Here is a 10639-nt window from a genome sequence, read left to right as displayed (position 1 = left end):
AATAGATCCATAATCACGAACCTAGTTAGTATAAAATTGAAAGTTTGGTATTTTATTAGATACAAACTTCAATTAAGTCTAATGAATTCATTAACATCACTTGTTAAACATAAATTGAAGGTTTAGAAACTTGATCGAATAAATTTTAAATTTGAACAACATAGAAAACACAAATATAGAAAACGAAGGACTAATGTTATTTCAAACAAAAAGATAATTTATACAATTTAAACTCCCATTATAAAAGGTAAATTATTATAAATAGAATAGCGGTTGAAAATTTTACAAAAAGAAAAGTAAATTCTATCAGTAACAGACACTGTTAGTCATTATCTATCAATGTCACCTATAGATATTTTATTATCAAAGTTAATAAATATTTATCATTGATAGAATATGGAAATTTGTTATAAGTTTATTTTGCTATATATGAAAATGTTAATGTATGGAAAAGGTAAAAGTTAAAACGTGAAAGAAAGAAAAAGAGAAGCAAGAGTGATTCATAAATGAAATGACCTGATTTTGTGATAAAAAGTTACTTAAAAAGCCAAGATTGAGGGCCTTAATACAGACAATGAAAGTCACTCAAATGGGTTAAATTAAATATCAAAGAATTCATAAACTCAAAGGAAAAAAAGAAAGAGAGAGAGAGATAAGAAATGAAGAAAGACTAAGAACCACATAAGGCTGCATTCCTCATCAATGAATTGATTCATAAGGCAACTCAGTATTGCTATTACTTGATTTAGAAAACTTTCTCAACCAGCAATCTTATAGCTTGGATTCACCAAGTTATCCAGGCCAGAGACTACTTGCATCGACTCTATAACGTCGCCAACCTTTAGATCAGCCAAAAAGTCCTCATTTTCAGTTATATAACCGAACACCGTGTATCGACCATCTAATATGTTAGAATTACTAGGAGTAAGTTCACTTTCTTTCAGCAGCCAAAACACCTGACTAGATGCTGAATTGTTATCAAATTCCTGCATGGAAATAACGAACATGAAATTGGCTGCCCATATTTTCGAGAAAAAGTGAGAGAAAGAGAGAATTATTACCTCTCTAGCCATGGCCATTGTTCCAAATGCATTGAAGGGAAGTTTTGTTTGAGCCTTGTAAAGACCAAGCTCCTGTTTGGAACAAATGATAGAACTGAGATGTAAAACTGGAGTAAGGAATCAAATTTCACTACGACGAAGTTATTTTTGGGGCCATGTGCAGACCAAGTATGGCTTTATGTATAATTATTATAAAAGAAATTTGGCGATACCTAATAAATATAGACTTAACCGTTTGCAATTTGCATATGTATGAATATATTAGTCAGTGTGCAAGTTTGTTGAAAGAAAAAGAGGCCTCACTTCCAATGTTTCTCCATAGAAAGGCGCTTTCTCCCCTTCAACCATGATTTCTAATGGTACAGTTCGTGTTTTCTCAGTACTAGGATCGATGAAACCCTCTGCAGGACCTTCTGGATCACCAGTCTGAACGACAAAACCATCCGCTGCAATAACGAGAAAATTATCTTAACCTTGTTGAGAGAGTCATATTATGATATCAAGATATTAAAATGCCAACTGCAACTATCGAAACACTGCCCAGTTGAACATTTTCAGCAGATATATAATCACTGTTTGTAGAAACGATAATTACAACAAAGAAATCCCATCAGAATAATCATACTCATTAAGCAAAATTAACCTTCCTTGTATATACCTCTCTGGATTTCCATGCCGTCGTAGAAGTGTCTTTCAACCAAGTCGACAAAATTCCCAGCACTCACTGGTGCATTATAGCCATCTAAAACTATATGGAAAACACACTCGTCTATGTTCGGATTGTCCTTCACTTTGACCTTCATATCCACAGCTGCTCTCCCTTTCAATAGGGGCATATTTTTGTATTCCTCGGGCACTTCATATGGGAAGCCATCGACCATATCCTCTTCAACACTGCAGAAACCGAATGCCCCAGGAAGATCTCAGCTGCAGTCAATGACAAGGGTATGTATGAGATTATAATTTAAAGACGACTATCTTTTATCAGCCTTCTAACCTAATTTTCACATACAAAACTCGTGTGTTGCTCTCAATTGTTAGACTTCAGAACAAGGATAGGATAACATACATGTGGATCTTCTTTTTTAGAGGAAATGGAGATACATAATCATAATGGATCATGAGGCTTTCTCAAAGGCACTCTGAGTTGAGATAAAGAACCCGCCAACATGAGTATAGCTCAATTGGTTTAGGCATATAGCCTTGAGTAAGAGGTCAATGTGGATCCTCCCAACCCAACAAGATATAAAAGTCATAGAGAAAAGTGTTGAGATGGAGAACCAAAGACAGAGATTGTTGGGAATCAAGAAATAGTTCTCAAAAGGTTTACTAACACATCTCTCCCTTGTTTATTTAATCTAACTAGTTGGATGGTCTTTTATGTATTTCCTTAATTAAGATTGGACTCCAAATAGGCATTCCTTTTTATTTTAATGTTAGGTAAAATTCAAGAATTCTTATGAAGTGTGGAGCAAGAAAATAACGTTGAAGAGAAATAGTTGGCCACGTAAAGAAACACTAACTATCTTTGAAGGCTAAACTCAGTATTCTTCCTTTCATTTAAGTCAAATCTATGAGTTTACACTTCTTTAGATTTCGCTATCAATTTTGTGCCAGATTTGTTCATGACACCAATACAACCTCGGGTTAATCCGATACACAAAAAGCACAATATCCTACTTCATCTAATCTGGTATTGGTTTCTTTTGATTGAAAACTTTGTTCAACATCATTCATCTCATGTGTGCTCTAGAAAAGTAATAAGATGCAATCATCAGCATGAAGAATATAATGTACTAAAGGCCATAAAACTCACCTGCCAACATAATTAAGAAGCTCCTTTTGTTTTGGTGCAACTGCATCTCTATTTCTGTCTTCCACAATCTGTTGGAGCTCATCTAGCCCAACTTCCAGTTTACCAAGAACTTCGACTCCATGTTCCTTCTTCGATTCTGCCAACCCAGATATAATCAAATTCTTCCCCTGCTTGAGCGTCCGAGATGCCTGCCTCACATTCTATAGAGGAAAAAAAAACATATCTAAGCGATAACAGTTTTGTTTCTCAGACAGAAAACCAGAAACAAAATCATGGTCAAATGAACCAAAAGAAAAACTACTTAGTGCCTCAAATTCCCTTCATAAAAAGAAATTACTACTAGAGAGTTGGGAGGAGAAAATCAAAATCATATAACTTACTCTCTCCACAGAATCAAGTGCCTTGACTCCAGCAATTTTAAGACTTTCAGAAATGTCTTCTAGTGGTTTTTGAACTTCCCTAATGGCTTTATTATCAATAGGCAAAGCATATCTCAACAAAGCTCCAGGATCTTTTATTGGTGGACCGGATATCAACACTGACAGCTCCGGAATCACTGGATCAGCAACCGCATATGCATCTGCAGAGGGGCCTAAACCTGGAACCCCTGTGATTAAACTAAACGCCAAAGCTGAGGAAATTGCAAACTCCTTCAAGCAAAATGGCCTTCCTTTCTGATAAACAAAATATAAACTCATTCAACCCATTTGTCGTTTATTTGTTTCTTAATTCACAAGTCAAATTCCATATTTAGTCATCAAACTTCATTTCACTGTGTCTATTAATTTCTAACCTTTGAAATGTTTAAATTATGTGACCCAATGCAAAATTTAGTTCTTATCATCAATGTCATTCATTAAACGATGATGCGAACTGCTTTTTGGAAAAATACAGGCTAATTTACGCCGTACGATGGCTAAGTCAATAGAGAAGTAGATGAGTTGGATAAAATAAAATGGTGTGAATATTGGTGTACCTCCATGCCTTCACCAGTACCACTTTATTTCATCCAACTAGAAAGGAACTTAGAAGCAAGGGCATTATAGAATCAAAATTTAAAGTCTAAGAATGTACTTGAAATTTTCCAAAGTTTGGAGACTAAAATGACACCATCATCAAAATTGAGCAACAAAATTTATAATACAACCAAATTCATATGACTTGAAGCAGAATTCTTCCTATAGAACTTCAATTTTGCAACAGAATATCCTCAAAACACAAATCCCAATTCACCAAAAACATCAATATGAAAGTAAACTTTCCAAGTCAAATTCACACAGGTACGAGCAAAATTAGATTGCAAAAAAAAATTTGAAGATCCAAATCTTACCTTGACATTCTGAAGCCCACATTTGATTCGCCTGAATGAGGAGCATCTGGGGCCAACTGGGTTGGAGCAAGCGCCATTCCAGAGCTTGGAGGAACGATAATGGGAAGTGGGTATTGAGGATTTGGAGGTAGTAAGAGAGGAACAAAACTTGCAGGAGACAATGGCCGCCATTAGAGTTAGCTTAAACAGTGTAAATTAAAACACCCAAATAACATGAAGGAGAATATGAAAATGGTAGTAGAGATGGAGAAAGGATAGGGAAAGAAGAAGAAGAAGAAGAAGAAGAAGATGGAGATAAGGTTTTTGATTGTGTTTGGTTTATTGTTCACAAATAGTATTGTATGTTTGGTATCAGTGGGGTCTTCTCTTCACCCTCTCTCCATATATGGATAAGATCACCACAAAATACTCAATTTCATGAAGCACCATTCTTAAATTTTCCTAAGTCTTTTTAATTTTTCAATAACTTTGATCTTCAAGCTATGAAGATAAAATTTTAGTTATTCCACTCTTCAAACTACTCCCTCCTTGTAATAATCACTCAAACTAAAAAATATCTAATGGCTAAATTATGATTAGTATCTCATTTCAATGATTAAATTTTTTAATTATGACATGATTAGAACTATGAATTGAACGTATAAACTTTAACGAAATGGAAATATATAAAATTCTATTCATGTTAAATTTTTTATTTAATTTTTGTAGAAATTATTTATATGGTAAAATTTAGGATAATTTTTAATTATGGTAAAATAAGCCAGCTTATTTATAAATATAACAATATATCATTATCTATTAATAATAAAAAAAATCGTGTTTATCACTAAAAAAATAACGAGATTTTGCTATCTTCATAAATACTTTCAACATTTTTTTTTTAAATAAAAGTTATACTTAAACTGAAATACATTTTGTTTTACGCCAAATGGGTTAATCCCAATGCAAATTTTATTTAAATAAAAACAGTATAATTTATTTTACTAAAAGAAACAATATCACATGTGTGAAAATATAATAAAAAATTTCGATTCTCATAGTTTGTAAGAAATATAAATGAATCATTACAACTGCATGTTATAATCTCAATATAATATATATAAAGAAGACACACACACACATCCATGCAATGAGTACGTATACTATGACATAAAATTCATATGAAAACATATGGTTGGGTGTGTAAACTCAACAAACTAATTAATTAAGTAGAACAGAGCAGAGAAGACCCCTTTTCGTTGGAATTTTCTACTCTACTCGAAGTGGGTATGGAAGCCACAACCCAGAAAGAGGAACAATTAAATCACTTGAAGTGATGGGGTTTGAACTTTGAAGTTGGGAAAAGCTCTAATGCCAACTCTGATTTCATCTTGTGGAATACAAATCTCTTTGTTTTACAAAAAAAGTTCAAAAAAGGAAAAAAAAACGTTTCAAAAACCAAATCCCAATGGGCCGGCTAGCCCATTTTTAGTGAAGATTGAATTCGAGGCTCACAATGAGATGGGCCCAATTAACACACTTAAGCCCATGAAGAGTCGAGGTTTTATCTTGAGACGAACCATTGATTCATAGCAAAGGGTTCAAACCTGATTTTTTTTTACTATAAAAATTACCATTTTCTTTTTATGTGAAAATAGTTCCTTTTTTTTTTCTTCAATTCATAACAATTTCTATAAAAACTAATCATTATAAATATTTGTCTACAAAATGTGTTAAAAAAAATTATTTAACTAATTAATGAGATTTTACGTAAAACATATATTTTTATATTTTTATTTTTCAGCTATAAATAAATAGAAAGATGGCAACACATAAACCCTAAATTGCAATCTTGATCTTCGTCGTCTTCCAATACTTCACAATGAAAAGTCGGAAAAGTCGAGGAAGAAACCAAAATCCACAGCTTCCATCTCATATTATTGAAACTATTATATCTAAACTTTCCGTCTCCGTTTTGCTTAACCTCAGGCGAGTTTGTAAAGCTTGGAACAATATCATACTGACAGGTAAACTGTTGCATCTAAATTCAAAGGCTAATTTATTTGCTCATATTCCTCCTCATCAAATGCTTCATTGTATTGACTTTGATTCCAAAACTTTGAAAGAAAAGAAGATCAATTGTATCGTTGGTTCATTTACCTTTCATCCTCATTTTTCCACATTCAAAATTATCAATTCTTGTAATGGTCTCTTATGTTTTGTGAACTCCAAAATTATGTCTAAGGAGCATGAAAAAATAGGCTTTGAGTTGACACAACCTTTTGCTATCATATTGAGTCCGATCACAAATGAATACGTGGAACTCCCACTTAATGATGCTTGGAAGAAGACGTTTTACACAGGTTACAGCTTCGGATTTGGTTATAGCCCTAACAAAAAACAATACAAAATAGTTAAACTTTCTTCTATCAGGAGGGGTTTATATGTAGCTGACATTTTTACAATTGGAACATTTACCCGTGGTAGTTATGGAAAATGGAGTAGAGTTCCAATCTTGATACGATTCTGCGTTTTAGGGAGTGGTGATGGTGTTTACTTGAATGGTTCTCTTTATTGGAACGGATACAACGGTAACTACCTTGATATGAGAAACGGGGGTAAAGTTGTTCTTTTACGTTTTGATGTAGAAGATGAGAAATTTGAAGTTGTTTCTTTTCCTCACGGTGTGGAAGATGAAGTTTTTCGTGGTTCTTCTAATATTTGGATCTTTAATAACACCCTATATCTGTCTTGTTTCGACTTCAACACTAACAATGGCATTGGTAGGTTTCATGTGTGGAAGCTTATGGAAGAGGGTTATTCATGGTTTAAATTAGAACAAGAGTTTGTTATTAGACAACCCATCTCAAACCATTGGTCGACGGTGGCGTTGCTTCATTACATAAGATACCTAAAATACCGTGGTTACTATGATTTCTCCTCATCTTGTACTAGATATCATTTCCAACTCATCAAAGTTTTTGAGGATGAAAAGATGTTGTTTCTTATCTCTCGGAAGGCTTTAATTTTATACGACTCCAAGACCGAGCAGTTTGAGGTGACGTATAATGATCTAAATCAAGATCAAGATGGGAAATTATGGATTTATGATATTGATTATTCATTAAACGTTGATTCTCTCCCAAAGACTTTGGGAGTAAATTAAATGTTTGATTTCATTTGTATTTATTTATTTATTTATTTATGAAGTCTTTTTCTTCTTTGTTCCTAAAATGCTCATCTCCAGTCTTGTATGTATATCTATCCTCGCTATTAATAAAATTCGATGACTGGCAGTTCTATAAAACATACTTTATTCATAAGTTATATTAATTTTGATCTAATTTGTTTACATTTTTTCTTGTAGATTAAATTCAAAGTATTATAATTACATTTGATTTCAATTCTTCACCAAATATTTTTCAAAGTTTGTTTAGATATTGTACTTTTAATTTAATCTTTTCATTGTATGTAGGAGTTTTTGTTGTATTCGGTAATTTTCACCCTATCATAAATCAGTGTTTGTATACACATTATTATTCAATGAAATTAGATTAATATTCAATTTCTTTGTTTCCAATTAAACTGCCATCTTACATTTAATTTTTTTTATTCAACTTGAAAAGGGTCAAATTAACTTTGGGTACATCTAGAGGTACTATATTTTCCTTGGATTGAATATAACAAAAATTTTGATTATACAGTTTTGCTATGTTTAAAAATGGATGTCCATTTTTATGACAAACATAAAATTTGAGATGTGACAAATTTATTTAAAAAAAATTATCACACCTACACCTACACCCTTTAATAGAACCTAATAAGTCCTATTGATCACATGGTCTAGTCCAAATTGAGTACGATAGGGACAAGAAACTTTGCTTCATAGTGGCATGAATTTGAAGCAAATGTTATACAATCCAATGGAGTAAGCCTAAGTAGGGTATTCTTTGTAAAGGTTGAATTTGAAGCATATGTTATGAGTTCAATTTTGTATCACTCCAAGATGGAGCAGTTTGAAGCAGTGTTTAATGAACTAAATCAAGATCAAGATGGAAAATTATGGATTCATGATATTGATTATTCATTAAATTTTGATTCTCTCCCAAAGAGTTTGGGAGTAAATTAAATGCTGGATTCATTTGTTTTTATCTATTTATAAAGTCTTTTTTTTGTTCCAACTTCTGTTGTAGTTTTTCTTATAAATTAATTAATTGTTGTTCCCAAAGTCTCCAAAGGACACTTTATTCCGACGTTTATATTATTTTTTATGTATTTGTTTACATATTTTTCTCTTGTTTACATATTTTTCAAAGTGTAGTATTAGATTTACTTGAGTTATTTCAATTCTTCACCAAATATTGTTCAAAGTTTGTTTAGATTTTTCACTTTTAATTTTCATTGTATGTAGGAGTTTTATTCTCATCCCATCATAAATGAGTGCTTCTATATTAATCAATGAAATTAGATTAAAATTAAATACCCTTGTTTTCAATAAAATTGCCATCTTACTTTTTTTTTTTTCAATTTCAAAATTTTAGATTTTACCAATTACGGGTTCGATTTTGTTGTATTTAAAAATGTTCATTTTTATGACCAAACATTTAATTTGAGATGTCACATATTTATTTAAACAAAATTATCACACTTAGGTAGTCCATAAATAGTGGAATCTTTTAACTTAGGAAGAACCAATGATTCATAGGAAAATGATTCAAATTTGAAAACAATATCTAACCTAATGAGTTTGATCACATGGTCCTAGTCCAAATTGAGTACAATTCGAATTGAACGTAACTAAAGCCTGAATTTAAAGTAAATCGTATGAGTTCTCAATCCAAATATGCTTAAGCTAGTACAACTACCACTAAGCATGCATAACTAAAACACAGAGAGTAGATATTTACTTTCAAATTGAATTTGAATTTATAAGAAGAACGAGTCTTTAGTTAGAGATCTGGGAGATATACAAGCTTCTAATGACCATTGAACATAGTTATGCTTTTATTGACCACTATAGTTCTATTGCGGTTAATGTTTAAACTTTTAAATCAAGTGAAATAATTATCTTAAAAAAAGAAATCCATTTTCATGAATGTAAAATTAAAAAGGTAGTACATATTCTTCAAAATTTGCGGACGAAAAAGAGTTTCTTTTTCGTGATTAAACTTATACATAATTCAACTTTGTTCTCCCATTTCCATTTTTCCTTCTAAATTAATAATTAACTAATCCTTTGTATTATCCAATTTTAATTTTATGGTTAGGGTAAATTATTTCTCATCATGTTATTTTTGTTTTACAAACCAGATTTTAGTTTGGATAACATTTTAATTTTTGTACTCTATAGGGTTTTAAAACTTTAAGGAAATTATCAGAATTAAAGTTTTAATTCTCGATGGTGCTTTCTCGGCCATGATTTATAACTCACATTTATATAAAAATACAATTTTATCAACTCATATTCAAAACTGTCAATATTCTGTTGAATTTTAATTAATTTTTTTTACTTCTTGTCACTTTTAATCGTTGTTGGGTGTTAAAAACTTGTTCGCAATTATAAATTTAGTTTTTAAACTAGTCTTGTGTTATTTTTTTTTCACTAAGTTGACAAAGTTAGTTGAATGTTTCTTCGTTCTTTGATAGTCATATGGTGTCATTAATTACTTTTCATATTTATCACGTTCGCAATATGAAAAATTTGGTGTCAAAACAGATTAAAATAGAGAATCTTTTCTCTTAAAAAAAAATGATCTTGGAGATTGTGTAATGCTTACTCTCAAACTATTTGTTTATACAGTAGTAATATTCTTTGTTTCTCTCTTCATTTTTGGATTCTTATCTAATGACCGGGGACGTGAAGAATAAAAAAATTTGATTATTTTTCCTTGCTTGATTTTGAAATGTTCTTAACATTTTATCTCTTTCACATCTCTCATCTAATTGACAGAAAACGAAAAGGGAGGCATTCGGACCCTCGCAATTATGTAAAATTAAAGTATAAAGTTTTTTCAACTATAAGAGATTAATAATGGATGGAGTTTTTTAGAGAGCTTCTCTCTCTAGTTTTTTATCTATCCTTTGGCCTTTCCACATTTTTCCAAGCAAAAGACAAAGCAAATGGACATCTGTTGCGCTTCTCCTGAGCTATACATCTAGCTACTCCCACAAGAAGCATTTACTACATTAGATCTTCATCTCTGATCAAGATAGATTGTGGTCATTACTTCCTTTGAAGGTAATTACTATCTCTACTCTTACTTTTCACTTTCACTTGGCCTCCTAATCTACTCTCAGGTATGGCTTTCCTCCTACATTTACCCTGATCATGCTCCATTAAGAAAAAATACTTTGTCCTATATGTGGATAATAGATCTAGAGATTTGAAGCTTCTTATCACATAAATGGGTCCCTACAAGTCTTTTTCTATGGCAATCATTCTTGAGTCACTGG

General features: G+C 31.6%; 2 protein-coding genes across 2 annotated transcripts; one reads left to right on the top strand and one right to left on the bottom strand.

Moving 5' to 3' along the window:
• Nucleotides 1–485: 485 nt before the first annotated feature.
• LOC101212384 (peptidyl-prolyl cis-trans isomerase CYP38, chloroplastic) lies at nt 486–4581 on the bottom strand. The gene is made up of 7 exons (XM_004141036.3): nt 4208–4581; nt 3258–3551; nt 2878–3077; nt 1720–1955; nt 1365–1507; nt 1062–1133; nt 486–986 (listed from the first exon to the last, which is right to left on the bottom strand). The coding sequence occupies exons 1-7, from the start codon at nt 4376–4378 to the stop codon at nt 759–761; spliced, it is 1344 nt and encodes a 447-aa protein (XP_004141084.1). The 5' UTR covers nt 4379–4581; the 3' UTR covers nt 486–758.
• A 1841-nt stretch (nt 4582–6422) lies between these two features.
• Nucleotides 6423–7352, top strand: LOC105435138 (F-box/kelch-repeat protein At3g06240). The gene has a single exon (XM_011654569.1). It carries the CDS (start codon nt 6423–6425, stop codon nt 7350–7352), a length of 930 nt encoding a protein of 309 aa, XP_011652871.1.
• The last annotated feature ends 3287 nt before the right edge of the window (nt 7353–10639 follow it).

Source organism: Cucumis sativus, chromosome 3, assembly GCF_000004075.3.
Source record: "Cucumis sativus cultivar 9930 chromosome 3, Cucumber_9930_V3, whole genome shotgun sequence".
In the NCBI taxonomy this organism is placed as follows: domain Eukaryota; kingdom Viridiplantae; phylum Streptophyta; class Magnoliopsida; order Cucurbitales; family Cucurbitaceae; genus Cucumis; species Cucumis sativus.
Note: the sequence above shows the minus strand (reverse complement) of the source record. Positions and strands in the feature narration are given on the sequence as shown.